The 23,616-nt window shown below is 42.0% G+C and overlaps 3 protein-coding genes across 3 annotated transcripts; 1 reads left to right on the forward strand and 2 right to left on the reverse strand.

Moving 5' to 3' along the window:
- Positions 1–3,243: 3,243 nt before the first annotated feature.
- Positions 3,244–4,659, forward strand: LOC128734479 (alpha-tocopherol transfer protein-like). Its single transcript, XM_053828702.1, has 4 exons — positions 3,244–3,356; positions 3,427–4,075; positions 4,140–4,340; positions 4,402–4,659. Exons 2-4 carry the CDS (start codon positions 3,602–3,604, stop codon positions 4,657–4,659), a joined length of 933 nt encoding a protein of 310 aa, XP_053684677.1. The 5' UTR covers positions 3,244–3,356; positions 3,427–3,601.
- A 39-nt stretch (positions 4,660–4,698) lies between these two features.
- Positions 4,699–6,069, reverse strand: LOC128735473 (neuropeptide FF receptor 2-like). The gene is made up of 3 exons (XM_053829956.1): positions 5,766–6,069; positions 5,028–5,692; positions 4,699–4,968 (listed from the first exon to the last, which is right to left on the reverse strand). The coding sequence occupies exons 1-3, from the start codon at positions 6,067–6,069 to the stop codon at positions 4,699–4,701; spliced, it is 1,239 nt and encodes a 412-aa protein (XP_053685931.1).
- Positions 6,070–13,082: 7,013 nt separating this feature from the next.
- LOC128735475 (neuropeptide FF receptor 2-like) lies at positions 13,083–15,590 on the reverse strand. Its single transcript, XM_053829957.1, has 6 exons — positions 15,504–15,590; positions 14,252–14,555; positions 13,689–14,188; positions 13,470–13,628; positions 13,363–13,405; positions 13,083–13,264 (listed from the first exon to the last, which is right to left on the reverse strand). Exons 1-6 carry the CDS (start codon positions 15,588–15,590, stop codon positions 13,083–13,085), a joined length of 1,275 nt encoding a protein of 424 aa, XP_053685932.1.
- Positions 15,591–23,616: the final 8,026 nt, after the last annotated feature.

A 23,616-nucleotide genomic window follows, 5' to 3' on the forward strand; every position in this document is an offset into this window, starting at 1 on the left:
AGGGCCCACCGGGTCTTTGAGATTGGGGGCCCAGTTTGCAATATTCTCATGATAGTAAATTAACACAAAAAACGACATCTACTCAACAGACATCAGCGTTACAAGGACAGTAAATCGAATGAATATGGGCTCTATTTTATAAGTCATGTGGTGCAACTCGACTCGACTCAGGCACTGTCGAGTGTCGAGTATCCGGAGAACGGGCAGAATAGCGGCGCGATGCTCGAAACAAAACAAACTCACTCGTTATTAGGACCGAGTTACCAGCTTTTAGCGTGTGCGTCATATTAGCGGTTCACGGTACTTTAGTTTGGACGCATTTTTCTTCAGCCCAATCTTCGCTATTTCGAGTTTGAGTTTGTTCAGCCACCACCACAGATGTTGTTCTATCGACAATATCCATTTCATTGGCAAAGCAGTCGAACTAACTAGATTTGCTAAAGATTGTGCCCGTATGTTGCTCCTTTCATAACATCCTGTAACGGCATGTTGAACAGCCCACATGAGCGACCATCACGTTGATAAAGTCCCCTGCGAGGTTAGAATGGTCAAAACACGAGTTTGGTCAATGATTTTACGGTCGATGGTACCATACGCAACTTTGAAATCAATTAAATAATTGTGCGTTGGATTCTGTATTCATGGACTTTTTGGAGGATCTACCGCAGCGTGAATATTTGATTTGATTTGCGTGATAAATGATAGGATGTCAATAGTTCAATATATATGAGTAGCTTACTGCGTCTACATGTCAGAACAGAACAGTTCATAGTGCAGGCGATTCCCGTGCCGAGTTATAGCTATCCCTGGGATTAAACTCTTGGATTCTCCTATAAGAATCCTGCTTCTATAGCAAGATATTCTGTGTGAATCTTCTGTAGAATTTCTTCACACGATTCCAATGTGAGGAATGCCCGAGACTCTGCGCGAATCTAAAAACCGTTTAAAAACGCCAGTACGAAGAGCACGTGCTCGCCAGTCCAGAGGAGAGGTTCGTCAGCAACGACACACGGAGTTTCTATAAAACGTACAGGTGCAAGAATTTTGCCATGTCTGTGATGTGTATTGATAGTGCTGGCAACCTGCTTACTAACAAAACGACGGTAGCAGCCAGGTGGAAGAGTATTTCCAGACGCTGTTCAATAGAGAAGTAAACACGAAGATCAGCAGGTACAGGATAAGAATTTTGAGCGACGGCCAAACTGTGGAGCCACCAACACAGGAGAAGGTCAAAAGAGCAATCAGTGAGCTAAAAAACGGTAAGGTTGCTGTAAAGGATGGTATCCTGGCTGAACTTCTAAAAACGGGGAGCGAGCGCCACCTCATTGTCAGGAATAGAATATGGGAGGAAAATAAATATCGGAGAAGTGGTTGATTGGCCTCATTTCTCATAATTTTAAAAACGGACATCGACTTGAGAGTAAAAATTATCGAGGCATTACGTTGCTCAATTTTGCCTATAAGGTGCTCTCCCTATCCTGTGTTTTAGACTGAGTCCATTAGCTGAGTTCTTCGTCGGCGAGTTCATGGTTTTTATGAGGGTTTCCCTTCACGATGGATCAGATATTTACCCTGCGTCTAGTAACTGACGAGTTCCGGGAGTACAACTAGCAGACTCACCATATTTTTATGGATTTCAAGGCGGCATACGATTCAGTCAAACGAAATGAGCTGTGACAGTTAACGCTAGGACATGGTTTTCCCACAGAACTAGTTACGTTGATTTGTGTGACGCTGGATGAGTAAAAATTATGAGTCAGAATAGCAGATGAGACCTTACGTGCTTTTTGATTTTGCGGATGACGTTGATATCACCGAAATCAAAAGTAGAGCAGCGAAAGAAGCCTTTAGGTCATTTGTTGAGAAATTGGGACTTACCATTAACACCGTCAAAACGAAGTACATGGCATGAAAATCCAAATGGTGTTGGTGTCGAAGAGGAACTAAATATATTTTGGTACGCTCGTGACATGTGACAACGATGTAAGTCGCAAAATAAAACGACTAATTGCAGCTGCGAATTGGCCTTTACGCAGGCATTACATTTTGTAGCTGAAGTCCCGTAGCTTGCAAATTCGCATAAAACTGACGCTCTAGAGAACGCTAATCCCTTTACGGACATGAATCATGGACGCTAAAACAAGCTGATCGAGAATGCTTGGGGTTTTAGCGTATAATTTGGCAAAATCCAAAATGGAGTGTAGCGCAAACGCATGAACTACGAGCTATATTAAGAATGCAAATATGCTGTTATAATGAAGATAGTCCAGCGTTTCACTCTGCGCTGGGCTGGTCACGTCTCTAGAATGCCCGATAAAAGAGTAGCCAAAATTATATTATAGGCAGAGAATCAAGAAGAGGCCGTAGACTTCTGAGAAGACATCGCATAAATCATGGGTACCCAGCAATTGAACATTCGTGAGTCGTAGAAAGATTTTAACTGAAATAAAAATTTTGGAAAATCTCATTTTGTGTAACAACGAAATTTTTACTGGGGCCCACCAGGCATTTGCCCGGTTGCCCGGTGGGCCAGTCCGCCCCTGGCTAAATCAATTGCCGTGGGTCAATTATTAGCTTAGAATAACAATTGACAGCCAAAACACAATATGACAGAGTACCTCCCTATTCTACTAAGTATTCAAATATACAATTGGACACCTTTGATCATGTGGTGGCGCCAAATAGAGGTTTGGTAGAGCTAAATGAGCGCTCATTACCAACTGGTTTTCTCATCTCATACTTTTAATTAAAAAGTCATCACGGTTACTCGGGACATTATAGACCACGTACTCATCGCTTACAATGTATTCATCCGACTTCTTCGATTTATAATATCAGTAAATAGTAATGAGATCTTCAAGTACCAATTGAAAAATTAGTGTAGATTTGCTACTTATACCTACTTATTTATTATTTTATGTAAAAAATAAAAAATGCAATTTTTACTTCAATGATTTTAGCAGTAAATATTTTTTTGTAACTAGTAACAAATATTAAACTAAATATTTTTAAGCATGTCCGTTTGCCAATACCACGTTTGTCAAAGTAAATGGTAACGTCGCATCAGAATGCTATACTCTATCAATAAACCTCCATTTCCAGGTATTGTTCCTTATCAGTAACGGTAGGTCTAGCGTCATTATGTACCGACCACGGTTGAATAACAAAGTACCTTCAATTGCTCGCAGTGTCAGGTCGTCGTTTCGTCTCAAGAGTTCATGAAGCAAAAGTATCGTATAGTTTACTCATAAGATTTATGAAAAGTGAATCATCTGATAAACAGTAAACAGTTCTACTACAGTATGATTTTTCTTATGCTGATTTTCAAATAACCAACAGTGAAATTCTAAAGTGAAGTGAGACAAATAAATTTGAAATGTGTAAAATATAAATCATGAAGTAACATTAAAAAAAATATTATTTTAGTTCGCAATCCAGAAATATGGCATGACATTGCAAAAAAAACATACCACTGCTTATCTAATAAGATAAGCATGCACTACAGTTATCAACCGCTCGATTAGCGTTGGACTTCAATTCAGCAACAAAAAATCAGTTTTTGACTAGTCATTTCAAGTGACCACCACTTTCCGGCTACAGCATGGTGAACATTCGGCCACTGTCGGTTGCGTTAAGCAAAAAGGCACAAGAGGAGCTAAACGAACGACCGGAACGCATTCAGGAGGATTTGAATGCTCTCCGCCAATGGATCGCCAAGGCCGCTCACCTGCGGTGCCGGATTGACGATCAGTTCCTGGTTGCCTTTCTGCGGGGCTGTAAGTACAGTTTGGAACGAGCGAAGGAAAAGCTGGATATGTTCTACACTGTGAGGACAATGTCCCCGGAGCTGATCCGCACTAGGGATCCGGAGGATCCAAGAACTCGTGCCATCATACGACTAGGCGTTGGCCTTGCGCTGCCGAACACGGAAGCAGCCGATTCTCCCAGAATTATACTGGTTCGACCTGCAGCGTACGATCCGGCGCAATTTACCATTTCAGAAATTATACGAGTGAGTACGATGATAAACGACTTGATGATGATGGAAGATGACAACTTTGTCGTAGCGGGACAGGTGAGAGGTTTTTTGGCAAATTTGAAAAACTTGTTATGACTATAAACAATAAATTTCACCGCAGATTGGAATTTTGGACCTGGCAAATGTCACGATGGCTCATTTTCTGCAATTTACTCCAAGTTTCGTGAAAAAGATGACGTTGATGAGCCAAGAGGCATCTCCGTTGCGCCAGAAAGGTTTTCACTATATCAACACACCACATGGGTTCGAAGTAGTGTTCAACATGTTCAAGAATTTTATGAGCGAGAAAAATAAATCAAGGGTAAGTTTAAATTCGATCTGCGTAAATTTCAGTTTTGTTAAAATTTTACTTTCCTCAAAAGCTATATGTTCACGGACAAGATTTAGAATCACTGTATCGGCATGTACCGAAAAGATTGCTACCGGCGGAATACGGAGGAGAGGCAGGACCTATCCAAGATATTATAAACCAAACCGAGAAAAAGTTTCTTGCTTTTCGGGAGTACTTTCTAGAGGAAGATAAATATGGAACCGATGAGAAAAAGCGACCCGGACGGCCGAAAGACGCAGAATCGTTGTTTGGCGTTGAAGGATCATTTCGTCAATTACAAGTGGACTAACATATACTCAATGACAAGCAATTCATTTCATTCGTAATTTTAAATATATCCAGTTGACTGAAGCTTGTTGTTTTTACATTGGAATTGACTGATGTATGAATAGTTTGTTAAATAATACGGACTTTTGTCATTGTCTTCCGTGGTTGGTTTCAACTGAGATGATTTAGTCTCTCGTGAAGCAGCAGTCAGTGCACAGTTTTTTGGTTGTACAACCCAACCAGAGAAGTCATCTAGTTTATCATTTGCACACGGTCCACGTGGCTGCAAATTACCTATGACTGCAATTGCATGTTCTCTCTTCGGTTCGACCTTAAAAGATAATATTGTAGTCATGACAAAAACAAATTTTCTAAAAGAATGTAATTCACCTTATTCAAACGTTCATTATCCCAGAAGCAGCGCCAAATTTTGGTCTTATTGTAAGCTTTCCGAAAGTTGTCATTCGTTAGTCCATATATCACTGGATTGACTGCTGCATTCACAAACATCATGTAGTGTGACACATACCAGAGAATCAAAAAATCCTGTCCAATTTGGTTAGTGCTTTCGTTCACATACCGATTGTACCGGATAAATACCAACGTCGTGAAAGGAATTCTGAGCACAATGAAAACCACCAAAACAATAAATAGAGATTTGGCTACCTTTTTCTTGTAGCACACGGAAATCGGATGCTCCCTGCTCAAAACTCTCCGTTCGTAGCGATCGAGCTTCAGGAAAATTATACTGTAACAGCAGATCATCACGGTCAGAGGAAACCAAACGAGGGCACCAATAAGCACATGCCAATAGCGTGGCAGAAAGCTGGTATTTTCTGCACAAAACGTTTCCAGAAAGTTGTGCCACTGGCGTTCTTTATAATTTCGAAAAATAGTTAAAGGCAAGGCCAACGAAAAGCCCACAAACCAAGCAAAGAAGATCAACACAGAAACCCCACGAACATTTAGGCGGGATTTTTTCGGAAGCACAATTGCCGTTAACCGGTCGTAGCTGATGGCACACAAACACAACACCGATGTGATAAGTAGCGATCCTGAAAATGTATTGAAAACAACAAATCACTTAAAGCAGCAAACCTGTTTAGTCTAGTCTTCGACTAGTCATACCTTCTAAAAATCCTTCCAGTTTACATCCTGCTGGCCCCATCACATAGTTCTGGTAGAAATCATGCAACATAAACATAATGGGACATACGATCAGAGTAGCCAAATCCACCACGGCAAGATTGGCAATCAAAATATTTGTTGGAGTTCGCAACGGTCGCAAAGTGCAGATAATGCAGAGCAGAGCGGCGTTACCGAAGATCCCGAACGTGATAACCGGAATGAAAGTCACTGTTTTGATCATTATCTCCCAGAACGGAATGATGTACCATATTTCCCGCGGGTAGTCATAAATGCTGACGTTCATCTGCAAGCAAGAGTATAAAATGTAAACTGAAGGCTGGTGTGAGTAATAGCTTCCGCAAGTATTTTGGATAAGATTTTTCAGATAAATTACTGTGAAGCCTATGATATGAGATGTTGTCTTATTTACCGTTACTTCATCCGTTATGAAGTGTACAAATTTGCCAGCAAAAAGTTCCAGTGAATCCATATTTTTTTCAGTTGCTTAGCTTCTCTGTAACCCTGAGGGATTAAAAATTTAATTTTAGATTTTACGTTATATGGACAATATTTTACTTGTTTACATGTTAGCATGTTAACATAAGTACATGACAATTCTTTATACATGTTAGGGGCCATCCATATACCACGTGGACAACTTAGAGGGGGGTGGGGGGTATGAAAATGTCCACGCTTGTCCACGGAAGGGGGGAGGGGGTATGGAAAATGTCCACGTGGACAAGTTTTTTTTCTTACAAAAAATAGAAATTAGAAACAGCAATGTTGAATTGATTCTACATATGTATTAGCATTAACCATTGATCAGTGATTGTTTTTGAGCTCAAATAAAGATTTATCTTCTGAGGCATATGTTGACCTAAACACATGAACCGATCATTACAAAGACACACATCTGGTATAAATCTTATCGAAAAGATTGAGCCTGCGTTAGTACACATAGCTGTTGAACCTGCCGAACCTGACATTTGATGTAATGCAGTAATAAAGATGTTATTATTGTTTTACCATCCTTGCCCTCTTTTGAAAATGATTAAGGTAACAGAAGAATCCACGAATATTCACCAGTCACGTGACTCATTTATCATTAAGGTCGCGCTTGCACCAAATGTGGATTGTAGTTTGCCTCAAAATCAAATGCAAGGGCATCCATGGGCAACGTATTTCCAAAAGGATTCGCCTGCAGAAAATTTTATGATTCACATCGCATCGGAAAGGTCTTGTGTTGTATTGAAGTAGACGGCCAAACTAAGGTGCTTTGGTTAGACAAAGATACTCTGGACAGAGATGAATCGTCAAGCGAAAGTCAAGTTGAAACGGACTTTATTGTAGTCGATAATAATTTGCAGTAGACAAGATCACAAGAATTAAGGTTCTAACACCTTACATACGGATTATAATACGCTGCGGAAAATTGACGGAAAATCAATGGAAAAACTCAGATTTCCTCAACGACTGAAAATCCGTATGCCTTGTGTCGGAGACTGGAGCTTCCATTCACGTAAGCTTTTTCAATAAATACTGCATAAATCAAGTTGAAAATAAAATTTAGCAGAATGCATTTCAGTTTTGTTAAATTTGACATAAGCAAAAAAAATGTCCACGTGGACACACAGGGGAGGGGGGTGGGGGTTGAGCCAATGTCCACGCTTGTCCACGGAGGGGGACGGGGGGGTTGAAAATTGGTATTTTTCTGTCCACGTGGTATCTGGATGGCCCCTTAGTAGGTGTCTCAAATCAAGAAGTAAAAATTCTTTGAATATGACTATGCGAATTAAACACGGCAGTGGGCTGGACAGGTAGCGAAGATGCCAGATGAACGAGAAAAATAGGTTTTATTCAATACAAAACCCAATAGAAGCCGTCAACTTCGTATTTAGCAGATCCCGCAATCATTGGATGTGTACTGTCGACGAGGCTGCCAGTGCAATGAATGTTAGGATCGACTGGATGATACTAGCCTAAGACAAAGTGACCTAGAGCCGTATGAGTGTTAGAGTGACCACACGTGCTGATCACCAGGTCATGTTCTGTGTCTGCTAGCAAAGAGTGAACATGTGCAAATTTACCATCTCCGTCCATTAACTACTCGCCACGCGACATCAAAATCATCATCGGGAATATGAACGCCAAGGTCGACAGGAAAGCAATGTATAGACCGATTAACGGGCCCCATAGCCTACACACGATCCTGAAGAGGAAAAAGCGCCAGAACGAGGACAGAGATCGTGAAGAGCTAGAACAATTATTCCGGGCTAATGAGGCGCGTAAGTTCTATGACAAGATGAACCAATCTAGTAAGGGACACACTCCTAAGCCCGATATGTCTGGAGACGAGGAGGAAAACCTGAACTCAAACGAGCACGAAATGATCGACAGATGGAAGCAGTTCTCAATGGCGCTATTAAAGAAGGAGACGCAACGGAAGTTAACCTAGGAGTGCCTACAAACGATAAAAGCGCGCCGGATTCCGATCTCGAAGAGATCCGGCAAGAAATCGGTTAGCTGAAGAATAATAGAGGCGCCGAAAAGGACGAACTTCCGACGGAATTCTACAAAAATGGTCAAGAACCGCTAGCAACGGCACTTCACTAGATAATTTCAAGGCTTTAGGAGGAGGCGAAATTACCGGAGGAGTGGATGGAAGGTGTGGTTTTTTCCATCTACAAAAAAGGGCGATCGACAAGATTGTTGTAATTACCGCAGCATTACGCTGATGAATGCCGCCTACAAGGTGCGTTGCGTCCCAGATCTTGTTACGTCGTCTATCCACAATAGCAAGAAAATTCGTAAGGCAGGCTAGGTGGGCTTTATGGGAGCCTGTGCTACTACGGATGAAATTTTTAATCTCCGACAAGTCCTCCAAAACTGTCGGAAGTACAACATGCCCACGCATCATACTTTCGTCAATTTCAGGGCAGTAGGCGATACAGTCGAACGCGAACAGCTGTATCGACCTTCATCTCTCATGATCTCGTGAATCTTTGCCAGAACCCGGGTGGATAAACCTCTGTGAGTCCGTGCCGGTCAGTAACCCGATCAAGTGACGGCGAAAGAAGTATAAAACGATTTCCAGAATAGGAACAACATGCTCTAGATTGTGGCATTCCATTTCACGAAAAATACAACAATTGAACTGCCGCGTTCGCACTATTATTCCGGTGAACGAACGCGCGAAAAACTTAACCTGCAAAAAGTAAACAAACCTTGAACGATGGTTCGACTTGTCAAATCCACGTGACCTAGCGGTGTCATATTGAACATGAAAGAGTTGACCGCTCAGCGAGACTAACGTGGTCGGAGCCTACCAGACTCTCCCTGAGTGTTTTGTCTTTGTTGACAAATAAAGTCCCCACCTAGGGTGACGAAACGAATACGTGATAGAGAAGCTCGGCGGACGGAGTGAGGTCTGCCAGAAGGCAGAATAGAACGGAACTATCTCCATAGAGCACGCAGAAATAGCTGCAGGGAACAAAACTAGAATGTATTGATTGAAAAAAAAATTCTTAGTTGAACGATCGCCCCTTGAAGACGATCGGTATTTGTACCGTCAAAAATCTGTGTTTCATTAGTGAACTCTTACGGACAAGTACACTGCTATAGACACATTCCAGTGAGTCCCGTTACGATGAGGACGACTTTCATTGACATTGCCTTGAAGTTTGCCTTCCTCGACAGTGACCATTGACGGTGATGAACTGGAAGTGGCTGATGATTTCGTATATTTGCAATCTCTGGTCACCGGCGACAATAATACGAGTAAGGAAATTCAACAACGCATCCAAGCTGGAAATCGAGCCTACTTTTCCCTCCAAAAAAGGCATGTACCGAGACGCTCAACGAATTAGCGACAAGTAGCCTAGGACCGAATACAGTGGAGAGGAATTCTTGATACGGTAAGAGCCCGGCTTTCTGCTGACGGAAGTAAGAAGTAAGTCCACTAACTCTTATTACTATCTCTACGTGGTGCCGGCTGGAATACGCAACCTTAGTTGTCGTACGCAAACTTGGGCTCGCGCCCACTTCAATCTGGCAGCCCCATCAACGGAATAAGGATTTCAAGCTAACAATCTAGTGTACCCGTAAACTTACCAAGTTACAGAAAATGAAAGAAGAAGCATGAAAAAGCGGACACGAATCGAAACATGGAATATACTGACCCTTGCCTAGCAGGGTAAGTTGGCTCAACTTACAAGAGAAGCTGGCAACCTGAAGTTTGAAGTCCTGGGGCTGAGCGTGGTCCGCTGGCTGGGTGCTGTCGAACACATGACATCATCCGGGCAAGTCTTGCTCTACCCTGGCATACGAGGGGAAAATGCTACTCGAGATAGAGGAGTTGGATTCCTACTGATCCCAGAAGCACATGCGGCCCTGATGAAGTGGGGGAACAGATAAACGAAAGAATAATCGTACAATCGAGTAGAATAATGCTGCCGACCTGCAGGAGAAAGAGAGTTTCTACAGCCAGCTGAACAGCGTGGTTGAGAAAAGCCCGAAAGGGGACATCCAAATTTAATTGGGCGACTTCAATGCGAAGATTGGCTCAAACAATGTGGACCTTGAACGCGTCATGGGACGTCATGGCCTAGGAGAGATGAGCGAAAACGGGGAGTGTTTACAGAATTCTGCGGTAATTACAACATGGTCATTGGTGGATCGCTCTTTCCCCATACCCGCGACGGCCGAACAGAAAACCAAATCGATCACATCTCATCAGCCGAAAATGGCGAAGGAGCCCACTTGATGTACGCAGCAAACGCAGCGCTGATATTGCATCCGACCATCATCTTGTTTCTTTACGAGATACATTTACGCGTTGCACGTATCCAATGACGGGAGGAGTAAGTTGGGTACCGTTACGACGTCCGCCGATTGGAGAATTATGAGCTGAAAAAGGCGTTTGTCGAACAATTTGAATCCCAAGTTTCGGAGTTGCCACCTGGTGGAACCGTCGAAGAGCAACGGACCGGCATCAAGAACGCCTTCATTATGACCAGTGATGAAACCCTCGGCAAAGTGCGCAACGGGCGGAGGAAGTGGATATCGGACAAAACTTGGAGGAAGATCGACGAGCGGAGAGAGGCGAAAGCTGGCATTGAGCGAGTGCGAACTAGATCGGCTAAGACAGCTGTCCGATAACGATACACCGAACTGGTGAGGGAGTTTATAGACGGCACAGGAGAGCATAACTAACTCCCTAGCCGTACAAGGGGAAACCGGCGCCACCAATGGTGATATCCGTTTGTTATACGATGGTTCTTGCCGCCTTAGTGGTGCCAGGATGAATACAAAGATGCCGCTAAATGACAGAGCTGGTCAGCACAGAACAGCTTAAGCTATGTACTGAACATTTTTAACAACTCTTCCGAGTTTCAAATGTCAGAAACCAACAAAACCAGCAGCGTATGACGCCTACAGTTCGTCGAATTAATCGGGTCAACTCGGAGGCGCCATCATTGCATGAAATTGTAGCAGCCATCAAGAGTATGAAAAATAGAGCCTATCTATGTCAGCCTAGATGATGCATCAGCTTTTCAACAGTAGCCAATGTGTTGGAAACCACTAGATGCATGGAATGTTAGTCAAAGTCATTAAGAAAGGAGGCCTAACTGAATACAGTAACTGGCGTGGCATCACGTTGCTCTGTATTACTCTCAAAGTACTCTGTAAAATAATCCACAACCGGATCCATAAGAAGGTAGATGCCACGCTCCGGCGGCAGCAAATTGCATTCCATGCTAGCCAATCATTAGTATACCGTATCACAACGCTCCGAATAATATAGGAGCAGATCAACGAATTCCAAGCCTCTCTTCTACTGGTGTTCGTTGGCTTTGAACATCTAAAACATCTGGGGCGCACTTAGGCGTAGAGGAGTTCCAGGTGCGTCCAAGGTGTCTTGTCTGACCCTGTAAATGTTACTACTGGAATGAAAGGCCAGGAGTGCCTTTGCAGGTCTGCCTAGCATCTGGCGCTCCAACCAGATCACCCCGAATTTTCATCTCAGACGTTAAATCCGTATTCCTGTACGCCCAGCAATACAAGACAGCAAGGCAGGTCCAGAGGCTCACGGTGACGCAGCTCAACGAACGACATCCGGATTATTGACGAGAACCTGTCCTGGCGACAGGTAAAGGCCATGGCGAGTAACCATCGACAATAGAGATCTCTGCGTTCTGCCTTTTATTCTGCCGGACCGGCGGACATGTACCAATAAGTAAGTAAGCAAGTCACTTAAAACAAAAGTCTTTAAAACGCCACATCCCATGTACTATGAAATATATTCAAACTTTTCATATACCACTTATTAAACGTCGATAGACTGTAACATTATCACATTCATTTTAATATAATATAGACTTCACCTAATAACTTATCACAATAGATTCATTCACCGTTAGATGGATTACAGTTTTTATGTTAAGCTGTCATATTTATTTCATATCATTTTATAAAAACACGGATGTTTGATTTTCCGTCTTTCGGGTTAAAGTTTTGTTTTGTATTTTGTTTCAAAATTTTCTATGAATTCCAAAAATATAGAACAATATCATCATATAAATTCAAATTTGTGTAACTGATTTCTTTGCAATACCCCCATCAACACTAAACGGTAATCACAATTTTTACCGCCACGATACCTGAGATATATTCAACGAAATGTTTGTACATCCAATTGTAATTTATCTCCATAGAACTGATATTTGGAATTCAAAGCTAAGTTTTGTGTGGTAACAAACATACACTGGTGAACTATTTTGAACCGAACGAAAACGCTCTTAGTCGAAGACTGGCAATTTGCACACTCGAACGTATGAACTATCCTCCGCACTAATCGATAAAATGTAAAGTACACACTTGATAAGCAAATTACCATTGTTTAACATATGCTGAAGAACCGGAGATTTTGACTAACTCCCAGGTTATGGTAATTTACTACCTTTTTCTATAATAATAACAAAGTAACAAAAGCGCCACAACGGATCCACGAGCATTTGGCGGTAACGAGTATCACGGGCGAACTGGCTTACGCTGGAAAAGCGACATCCACTGCAAATCAGCCAGCAGCAGGAGGAAAACTATTATCCCTGCTATGATACTCGATAATACTGTGATAAGCTATGCCATGGTAATTTTTTCTCCGGATACGATAACTACCGTTTCGTAAATGGGTCCTAGGAAGGCGGACAGGCATAATTAAATATTGCCGATAAAAGCGTACATTATCATTTTATTGCCGGGTTGTCACTACGCATACAGTAAATAATCTGTGCTGGCTTTTTCCGAAAGGTGAAAGCACTAATTGTTTTGTATCATTTCGGAGGATTTTGTGTTGTTCGCGTCAGCAAGATTGTTTTGTTCGCGCTGATTTCCAACCGTGCGACATTTGTCCTTATATCGAATGGTAGAATTTAACCAGTTGGCAACGATGTATCTAAAAATGAGAATCGTGTTAATAGGATGTTCAGTTGAAGACGAGCCTAGCAGTTTCGGTACCTGTTTCTACTGCCCCAATACATTCTATTTTCTTTATGAGATTTCTCTCCTTCACATGGGTCGCGAGGCCAGAAAGCCTTACGGGAAAACGCCAATGGTTTGTTATCTGGCGATTTATCAACGTCCTAAAATATAGTAAAGAAATATTGTTTAATGTTATAATTCCATTTCCACAAACATCATCATTACCTCACTAAACCTCAACAGAGTGCCAAGAATTTTTGAACTCTTATAAGCTTTACGAAAAGTTCTATTGGTTAGCCCATATATCACGGGATTCATTGCAGAGTACAAAAATATAAAAGCCATTTTTGCCAACCACCACAGTAGAACAAAGTTATCATTTACCTATGGAATGATTAAAATTATACCAGTATTAATTTGGTATTAATCTAGATTTAAACGTACCTGAAATGAGTTAGAATCATCAACATTTTTGTAGTAAATCATAATCATTATCGTGAACGGTATGCGCACGACGATGAAAGTCATCAGCACGACGAATAGTGTCTTAACAACTCGACTTTTGAACCTCACGACCATCGGATGTTCTCGGTTCAGTGCCTTCTTTTCGTACCGATCCAGCTTGAACAGAATGGCAGCGTAGGTCACCAACATTACCGCCAACGGCATCCATACCAGCAGAATCACAATGTAGTCCCAGTAGATGGGCATAACTTCATGGTTTTCGGAACAGTAAGTTTCACGGAAATTACTCCAATTGCGCTCCCGATAGTTGCGGTAGATGGCTAGCGGAAGAGCGGCAGCGAATCCCAAACTCCAGCAAAGCACAATGGCAAGGATGACGCAGTTTCTCGTCATTCTTGCTTTTGCCGGAAGGACTATGGCCGCTAGCCTGTCGTAGCTTACTACACAGAGTGCTAGTATGGATGTGATCAGTAGACCTCCTGTGGGAAAATCGAATAAATGGTTATAAATACTACGTTTCTTTATATACATAAAACGTTTACCTTCGACAAACCCTTCCAGCTTGCAACCAATCGGTCCCAGCACATACCTCTGGTGGATGTCGTGTAAAATAAACATTGGCGGACAGAGAACAAGTGTAACCAAATCGATGAGCGCCAGGTTAGCGATCAGCAGATGGGTTGAAGTTCGCAGTGCACGATTCGAGAGAATGATTTCCAGTAGCGTAATATTTCCCAGAATGCCGAACAACACTATCGGGATCAGCACGGTCAGCTTGATAATAATATCTCTGTCCGGTATTTGGTCCCATATTTCGGTTGGATAGTCATGCCACGATGTGTTAACCTTTTGGATAAGAGTTAATAATAGTGAGATTAAGCCAATTTTCTCGATTAGCAATGAAGCCATTTAATGCAGATACAATGCAAGCATTTATTATCTCTCAATGCAAGAGGTGAAAAAGAGCTAAAAACAGTCGCTTCCTTGCCAGACATATCCATTTTCTTGCAAAGAAAAATAAAACGCCTTGAGTCTCCATTCACTACTTTACGCACCTTAGGGCACTCTAAGGTTCAAATAAATAAAATACAGTTTTGAAATTTTCGGAAATGAAATAAGAAGTTTTGAACAAGCATTTCACTACTGTCTTTCCTGACTCAACGAATATAAGTGTTATCAATAATAGCTTTTCAGGAAATAACCCCATGCTGCGCAGGCTTCTAATAAAAATCAACGTTATTTAAAAGCTTAATTTTTACCTTTCTTATATTTGATTCTTGGATTTTTTCTCGGTTTAATCAGTTTCAAAAATGTCAAAAACGAGTTTGCTCTCTACATCAGACAGTTTCGATGATTTATTTCATCTCTTTCAGAGGAATAAAAGATTGATCGTTTTGTCGTTAAATCTTCTATTCCTCTGAAAAAGATCAAATAAATCATCGAAACTGTCGCATGTAGAGAACAAGCCCGTTTTTGACATTTTTGAGACTGATCATGCTGAGAAAAAATCCAAGAATTAAATCCCAACAGTCGACAAACATATAGTAAATTTCTTATATTTGGTTCGCAAAGTTTAGTTCAACTTGACTAGTATAACAGTTTAACTGAAGTGAAGGGTATAGGGGGCTTATTCGGTGGTACAATTATAGGATTTTCATGTATTCATAATATGCAAGTTAGTGCGCTTGTTCTCACTTCAATACCTATATGTATGTGCACTCCTTACAAAAAGCATCCGTTATTAAAACACATAGCACATTCCTAGTAATATATAACAAAATAGCTTAATCATACCGGCATGGGAGATGACCATAAAAATCTAGGTGCGGGAATCCTTAGTAACGGAGCATCTTCCGGCAATAAGTTGAATCCAGTTTTCATATTTCAGGTACGTATTATCTGGAATACAAATAGTAACATATCAAAAGTATGCTCAAAACAAGCCCAAATTTTTACCTTCCAGACTACAGCAGCACTGATTTTATTGTGTGGTATTTATCGCAAGACATCATAAGTTTAGGATCAAAGTCATAAAATTTCACTTATTCAATTACAGTCGATAACTTGAAAAAATGAGTTTTTTGTATGGAAAACGATGCGACAGAAAAGCAATTGGCTGTCAGCTCATGTCTGTCAGAGGTCATATGACCGGTTCAAGGTTTCGGATAAGTGCTAAAAAGATATATGACCTATTTTGGATCTCGGATAGGTTCTTCTGGAATCGATCCCAGAATTATTTTATAGATGAAGGAAGAAATGCCCATTTGTGGTCTCGCAAAACAGTTATTGGAGTTATTGTTAGGTCTTCCGGAGACTATATATCCGGTTTCGGGTTTTGGACAGATTTATCGAAACCTCCACATACTTAGTCTTAAACTGATAAGCAAAGAGAGAGCGTGTTTTCAAAATGTTAAGAGCTACTTAAAATGGTGTCTTATTGGGGGGAGCTTGTTGAACCAACAAGCCCCTTCCTGTGGGCTACGCCCATGTTCCATATCAATGCCTGTCGAACCATCTTATCAAGTTGTTCGGATATGAACCGAAACGCACGCAACAAGGCACTATGAGTGCCCCTGTTGGCTCCGACCCAATCGTGACTCTTAGAACAAATCGTAACAGCCCTACTGCATCCTGCCATCAAAGTTGTTCCGGTCTTGTGGTCGGAGTCGAGGCAATATGCCGGATCGTTCTGCTCCTGAAATGTGTTTGTCCGCAGAGACATGGTTACGAATCCGCTAGAGTCCAGTAATCCAAAGTTCATCTAGATATTGCCTAGATGAACTGATGTTAACCTGATGTCAACTGATGGTTGAACGGATGTCAACCGGGAGGCAAACAACAAGGCCCCTGTTAGCTCTGATCCCGTTGTGATCCTCAGAACGAACCACAGTAGCCGTACTGTATCCTGCCATCAATATCATCCCAGTGTTGTGATCGGCCTCTTGAGTACTGTCTGCTCTGACTCAATCTCATCCAGGTCCGGTAGTAGAAGTCGTAGCAAAGGTCTCTCAGCCTGCATCTCCAGACAAATACGCGTGAATATTTAGGATTTCCCTGCGCTGAAATGTCTTTTGTCCGCAGCTATGTGTAGATGACTCTGCCCTCTAGTCCAGTAGCCCAAGGTCTTCGGTCAGCTGTCGGATTTCAATCTGGACGCACATAACGTTCTATGAAAGCCCCAGTTGGCTGTAACAACATGTATATTACTGTCTTGTTACCAGCCGAGAGCCGGGGCGGCTCTTGCCGTATCAAGAATCCCCCTCCATTGTACTCGATCCCGGACTACTCGTCGCCAATTCGTTGCGCGTTTCGACACACGCAAGTCGACTTTAACCTGGTCGAGCCATCTAATATGGTGGACCCCACTATTCCTAGTGCTGGTGGGGTTCTTGAAGAGAACGGATTTCACTGAGCAGTCGTCTGGCATCTTTGCGTCGTGGCCGGCCCACCATAGTCTCCCAGCTTTCGCCAGGTGTACGATGAGAATCTCTCCAAGCAATGCTTGTAGCTCGGGATTCATTCGCCTCCGATAATCTCCGCTTTGTACTCCACCAAAACTAGTCCGCAACACCTTTCGTTCAAATACGGCAAGTGCACGTATGTCTTCCGTAAGCAAGATTACTGCCTGATTAGCGTTTTGTACAACGTCAGCTTTGTGTGGCGGCGTATGCTCCTTGATCGAAGCGTTTTGCGGAGGGAAAAGTAGGTTTGATTTTCAGCTTGAATGTGTCGTTGGATCTCCTTGCTCGTATTATAGTCGGCGGAGAACAGAGTTCCCAAATATACGAACTCATCAACTACTTCCAGTTCATCGCCGTCAATAGTCACTGACCGTGGGAGGCAAACGTTGCTTTCTCTGGAGCCACTTCCTACCATATATTTGGTTTTCGATGCATTGATTTGTAACCCTATCCTCCTAGCCTCCGTTTTTAGTCTGGCGTGGATTGTCTCCACCGTCCCAAGGTTTCTAGTAGGTAATGATGTCGAGGTCGTCTGTGAAGACTAGGAGTTGGCTACCCTTGCTGAAGATCGTTCCTCGATGCCCGCTCACTTGATCCCATCTTCAATAGCAATCTTGAATAACATACAGGACAGTCCATCTCCGCAACCCTCTGCACGACTCGAAAGGACTCGAGAGTGTCCCCGAAACGCGCACGTAGCACATCACCCGCTTCAGAGTAGCTTTGATCAACCGCGTCAGTTTGTCCGGAAACCGTACTCGTGCATTATCTGCCATAGCTGTTCGCGTTAAACTGTACCGTATGCTGCTCTGAAATCCACGAAAATATGATGCGTGGGCACGTTGTACTCTCGTCAATCCTGGATGATTTGTCGGAGAGTAAAATTGTTCTAGGTCTTCACGATCTCTGTCTTCGTTCTGGCGTTTTTCACAATTGCGGTCAACTCATTCCGTGCTCGTCGATACTTGGCTAAATTCTCCCTCGTGGCAATGCTTAGATACTTTTTCTAAGCTTCTTTCCTCTCCGTCGCTTCCTCGCTTGTTGGTATTCCCCGTCAAACCAATCATTTTATGCGCTCGAGGGTACCTCACTTAGCACCGCGGTTGCGGCCTCATTGACGGCCGAGCGTATTCTACCCTATCCGTATCCGGTCGAAGCATCTAGCTCCACAGAGGAAGGCAGAGCTTCATCCAGTACGCGCCCGTAGTTATCGGCAACTGGCGGGTTGTTTAGCTGCCGAATATGTAACCGAAGAGGGTGGCTTTGTCGTGAGGTATAACCGTCGATAGTTTAGAGCGCACATGTACTGCTACTAGGTAATGGTCCGAGTCGATATCCGCACCCCGTAGGGAGCGTACGTTGGTAATGTTCGAGAAAAAACCGGTTCTCGATGATAATATGGTCGATTAAGTTCGAGGTTCGTTGGTCAGGTGATCTCGAGGTGGCTTTGTGGGTAACTTTGTGGGGAAAGAAAGGCTTTATGCAGGCTATGGGGCTCGATCACCGGTCTAAACATTTCTTCTCTGCTGACCTTGGGGTTCATATCCCCGATGTCCCGTCGCAAGCAGCTATCGTACGTTGCTTACAGCTGCGCATAGAACACTTCCTTCTCGTCGTCGGGTCTACCTTCGTGTGGACAATGCACGTTTATGACGGTGTAGTTGAAGAAACGGTTCTTTATCTTCAACACGCACATCCTTTCGTTGATCGCTTTCCAGTCTATTAAGCGGTCCTGCATTTTATCCAACACTACGAAACCCGTTCTTCGCTCGTTGGTCGCTTCACCACTCTGGAAAAATTGGGCTTTGCCGCCACGGATCCTACACACCTTCTCGCCTTTGCGACAGATCTCCTGCAGTGCCACGATGCTAAACTTTGGGAGTTTTAACTGATCGAGCAGCACCCTGTCGCCACCAACGAAATTTAGCGATCTGCAGTTCCAGGTACCAAGTTTCCATTTCATGTCCTTATTTCGTTGGCTTCGTTCATGCTGAATGTTCCGAGTAGAATTTTGTTGACTTTTGTTAGTTTTTTGAATTTACACAGGTAACCGTATTAAGGCCTACGCATGGGACTGTCATCTTACAGTGTCGAGACAACACTGTGCTTCCTTCCCTGTTGGCATAGGACTTTAGTTTCCATCGGGGTTGGTTACCCGATCTCTGCTAAGATTGCTCATATTCCGGCTGGTACCACGTGAATGTAACGAAAGGAGTTGCTGGATAAGAGGCTAAGGACCACTACGGGGTCTGCTTTGCGCATTACGAGTTAATTATGCACTTCCTTAACAGTGTTTCTAACCCACTGGAAGTGCAATCCTTTATCATACATAAAGGAAGCTTTTGTGCCTGTGGAAGAAGAGACTAACTAGCTTCACTCAAAGCGCAACAAGGCCCACTTAGGCAGTACCATGGTAATCGACGGGGATGAGCTTGAAGTAGTCACCGAGTTCGTATACGTTGGCTCATTGGCAACAGAAGACAGCAACACAAGCCGTGAGATTGAACGACGTATTATCAGTGGAAGTTGGGCCTACTACGGACTTCACAAACACTTGCGGTCGAACAATCAGAGCCGCCGTCCAAAATGCACATTGTGCAAAACGCTAATTAGACCGGTTGTCCTCTACGGCAGCCACGTAGCCAGAGGTGGGGGCCAGGAGCCCTATCTTGGCTCCTAATACGTTACATGCATATCTTACTGCTTACAAATATAATACATTACAATACATTTAATGTATTGTAGTTATAAACGAAAAAATATGCATATAAAACAGTTAAAATCAAAATTGGGCCCCCGGGCCCCCCCTTCTGGCTACGTGGCTGCTCTACGGGTATGAAACGTGGACACTGCTAGAAGAGCATGTGAGCATCTTAAATCTTTGGTGGCGTGCATGAGAACGATGTAGGGAGACAAAGAATGAACCACGAACTCGCGCGTCTCTGCGGCGAACCCAATATTCAGAAAGTAGTCCAAGTTAAACGGATACGTTGGGCAGGACATGTTGCTAGAACGCCGAAAGCCGGACAAACAGCATGCAAAAATAGTTTTCGCATCGTATCTGGTAGAAATAAGACGAAGAAGGGCACAGCGAGCGAGGTGGCAAGACCAGGTGGAGCGGGATATGGCGAGCGCTGGGTACCCGCGGAACTAGAGTTAAGCTTTACGGAATTACTTTATGCAGGCCTTGTCGTAAGACGTAAGGCCAACTAAGTAATAAGTAAGTAGAATCACTTCAGTGGTTCAAGAGCTATGAATTATTAAAGGAAAATTGACAAAAGTGACAACTTTTTGGACTGCCTTAACTCAAAAAGAGGCGCGCTAGGCGCCAAATAAAAGAAACGCGGATGTAAAATTTTTAGAAAGTAAGTGCCTAAATAAGAAGAAAACAAAATTGGAGAAATTCTGATGTCTATTTTAGAATTCACAATAAAATTGAGTTGTTTTTAGACTCTTTCTTTATACCGTAGTAGGTCCAATTTTAATAGAATTTGACAAAGAGGTATTCTAGTTGCTATCCCGACATTCTCTATGCTATAAATTTTATCTATTTGATCAGAAGACAGCAGACCGAATTATTGCCGCAGAACATCATCACTTACCTTTGGATTATGTGCTACCGAATGGAATCCAATCAATAAACCATAAATTGCAGGTCTGTCGTTGATAACGCTATCATCGGATTTTGGCAAATAATAACTGTTGGACACACTTTCAGCTATGCTTACGCTTATAATACTATGGAACAAACGGTAATATTTGGTGTTTTGGGTGAAAACTTTTAAGATACAAAAAGAAATAATCCACTGCGTCCTATGACTTATGAAAATGCGACTTTTCCAGCTGGAGTAGTAGATATAAACTGACGAAAAATCGACGATGCTGTAGTGGTATCAATATCCAACGTTTGTATTTTTAGACCACTTCTGAATAATAAAATAACGTTTTTTCTTCTCACTCCTATGTTTATTTTTTCTCTACCCCGTCCGCCGAATTCTAGTTCCTGTTTGGAATTACATACACCAATAATGACTCAGCGGCTCCTTCTGTTTGCGATTTTCGTTTTTCCTTTCGATCCCACCCGTTAATGCGGGAGTATTCCTGAAGCGAAACATGTAAATATGTAGGTTGGTTTCAAACTCGAACTTACCGGTTGTTTCAATTTCAAGCATTTTCTTCTGCTCCGCAGTTCAGTCATGAGACACAGTATCAGTCATCCGGCGCGCGGGCGGTTCGATTAATTCGCAGAATCGGCCAAAAGTGATTAATTTTTACGACTGCCGATAGAATCGAGCAGTGGGATGTTTGTTCCCACAGTTCATATACTACAGACATGAGAAAAAAAATATTTTCAGTGAAATTGATTCACGATAGTTGAGAATCATCTGTGTTGGAAAGTTAAAACAGAGAATGCGGAATTAATCCAATAGATTAGAAGGGTTCAAGTGAAGTCACTTGCAGCATGAACTGGAAAACTGAGTTGGTGAAGATTTTAAGGAATTTTTTATCTGACATTTTTCTCGATTATCGCCATTTGTCTTTATATTTACTAAAAAAATGTTGGGTCACGAATAATGTATTTTTGAGACAACTGTTTTTGAGAAGAACTAAAGCGCTGTTTTTGTTCGAGTTTAATAGATTTTGCAGCAAGTGTAAAAATTTGCTTTAGCTTTTTTTGTTTGTCTTAGATTTGTCAGTCTTGAGCAAAATTTTCGTCGACTGGTAAGCTTTTAATAAGTTTGTGCGAGTACGGAAAGATTCACATTTAGCATATTCAAATTACTTTTGAACTAAATAAAGTGCATCAATTTTAATAAATAAACTAAGTACACAGGATTGTGAAATTTCAGGGAAAGAAAACTTATCGTATATTGCATTTCTACCAGTCGTATTTATTATTCACAATTTTTTTCTGCTCCGACCATAACGTGATACTTTAACGGTTTTAATAACTACCTACAACTACGTTGAGTTGTTTTATTTTCTCTGGAATACAACTCATTCTGTGTTAGATTATATTACGGAGAGGGTAAGCCGGTGTGCACACTTCCTTAAAATTTATTCTAAACATCCAAATATCGTTCCTAATAAAACTATTAGCTGTTTTCTTTTGTGATTGCGATGCAAACCCCATACATTTACAATGTATTGACTTAGATTGTGAACAGCCAAAGTAAGAGAAAAGTCACAATGTCAAAATATTGTGTTGCTTTTTGCTCATAATAGATAATCTTATAGTAGGTATGGATATAAATATGGGTTTGTTCTTATTAATAAATTGTTTATTATGTGGTCACTCATACTTGCATTCCAAAATGTACACATTAAAATCTGATTCACTCATACCATACTAGTATTTTAAAACATAATGGATTTTAACGTGTTGGAACTGAAAACAACTCATATTGTGCTAAAAGCGTCTACACTAAGAAATATTCATTGTGACTTTTGCAGATAAATCCAATGCCAATTGACTAAAGTAAAAGATTCTAAAGCATTCACATTCACTGAATCAGAGGTACCAACAAACAAAAACCTGGGCCCGGTTGCATATCTAGTTAGGGCTGAACATCTAAGATTTTTTTCTAACTTTACTACCCCTCTGGGTAGCGCCCAGATCCTTTCGACGACGCGTCATTCCTGTTCGGCATCCGCTCAGGTTCCTTCTCGGTCAGGACGACAGTACATCTAAAAGTAGAAAAGGTGAAACGCAGCAAACGACACGCGAACGAAATGCGAATTGAACGCGCGACCGCACGACGCGTCACCCGGTTTGGAAAGAAAAGTTTGAAAACGTGAGCCACTGTGCTTTCGGAAAATTAAGTCGCGATGCGATAGTGCAGTCCGACATTAGAGAGCAGTAAGTAGCGATCAACAACGGTCACTGAGTGGTAATGATGGAAAATTAAAAATTAACAATCAAAGAGGGGATACAGTAAAAATAAGATCCAGGCGAACAGAAACAAGGAAAATCTATCTTTATCTACTTAAAGTAAAATTAAAAGGCAAATTCGAACTAAGAATTTCCAAAGTGAAGCTTTTCTTTTCAATCTGTTCAAATTGTTGAAATATTTAAAAATGGTTAGTTAAACTTGACTGTCATTTTGGGTGATTTTTTTTAAATATTGAATCTGTCAGCGCTATTGAAAAAGTCAGTGATCCAATGAAAGTTTGCCGGGATATTCATCGTTTTGATAGACAATTTAATCGCATCGACAATATAGTCGCTGTCTTGTTTTTTGATTGCAAAAGAAGGATGTAATAACCACAAGTTGTGAATCACAACTAGAAACATTGATGTACCGACAGATTAGGCTTCGAGGTACGATGCTAGTCTAACAAGCCAGTCATCGTATGTTAGAATCTCGGTTGGGTGGTGCTGCTAGAGTCAGTAGAGAATCGCCATAGTAGCTCCGTCATGTACTCTATTAACCGACTGAGAAGCC

Source organism: Sabethes cyaneus, chromosome 2, assembly GCF_943734655.1.
Source record: "Sabethes cyaneus chromosome 2, idSabCyanKW18_F2, whole genome shotgun sequence".
Lineage (NCBI taxonomy): Eukaryota > Metazoa > Arthropoda > Insecta > Diptera > Culicidae > Sabethes > Sabethes cyaneus.

What these genes read in the sequence shown, in the direction of transcription:
- LOC128734479 (XM_053828702.1), top strand. Translation starts at nt 3,602, where the DNA reads ATGGTGAACATTCGGCCACTGTCGGTTGCGTTAAGCAAAAAGGCACAA. An exon ending in ACTTTGTCGTAGCGGGACAG is followed by an intron (nt 4,076 to 4,139) that starts GTGAGAGGTTTT and finishes ATTTCACCGCAG; the next exon opens with ATTGGAATTTTGGACCTGGC. An exon ending in GCGAGAAAAATAAATCAAGG is followed by an intron (nt 4,341 to 4,401) that starts GTAAGTTTAAAT and finishes TTTCCTCAAAAG; the next exon opens with CTATATGTTCACGGACAAGA.
- LOC128735473 (XM_053829956.1), bottom strand. Translation starts at nt 6,069, where the DNA reads ATGAACGTCAGCATTTATGACTACCCGCGGGAAATATGGTACATCATT. An exon ending in ACTGGAAGGATTTTTAGAAG is followed by an intron (nt 5,693 to 5,765) that starts GTATGACTAGTC and finishes ATACATTTTCAG; the next exon opens with GATCGCTACTTATCACATCG. An exon ending in ATAATGAACGTTTGAATAAG is followed by an intron (nt 4,969 to 5,027) that starts GTGAATTACATT and finishes TTATCTTTTAAG; the next exon opens with GTCGAACCGAAGAGAGAACA.
- LOC128735475 (XM_053829957.1), bottom strand. Translation starts at nt 15,590, where the DNA reads ATGAAAACTGGATTCAACTTATTGCCGGAAGATGCTCCGTTACTAAGG. An exon ending in GCTGGAAGGGTTTGTCGAAG is followed by an intron (nt 14,189 to 14,251) that starts GTAAACGTTTTA and finishes ATTTTCCCACAG; the next exon opens with GAGGTCTACTGATCACATCC. An exon ending in CTCTGTTGAGGTTTAGTGAG is followed by an intron (nt 13,406 to 13,469) that starts GTAATGATGATG and finishes ACTATATTTTAG; the next exon opens with GACGTTGATAAATCGCCAGA.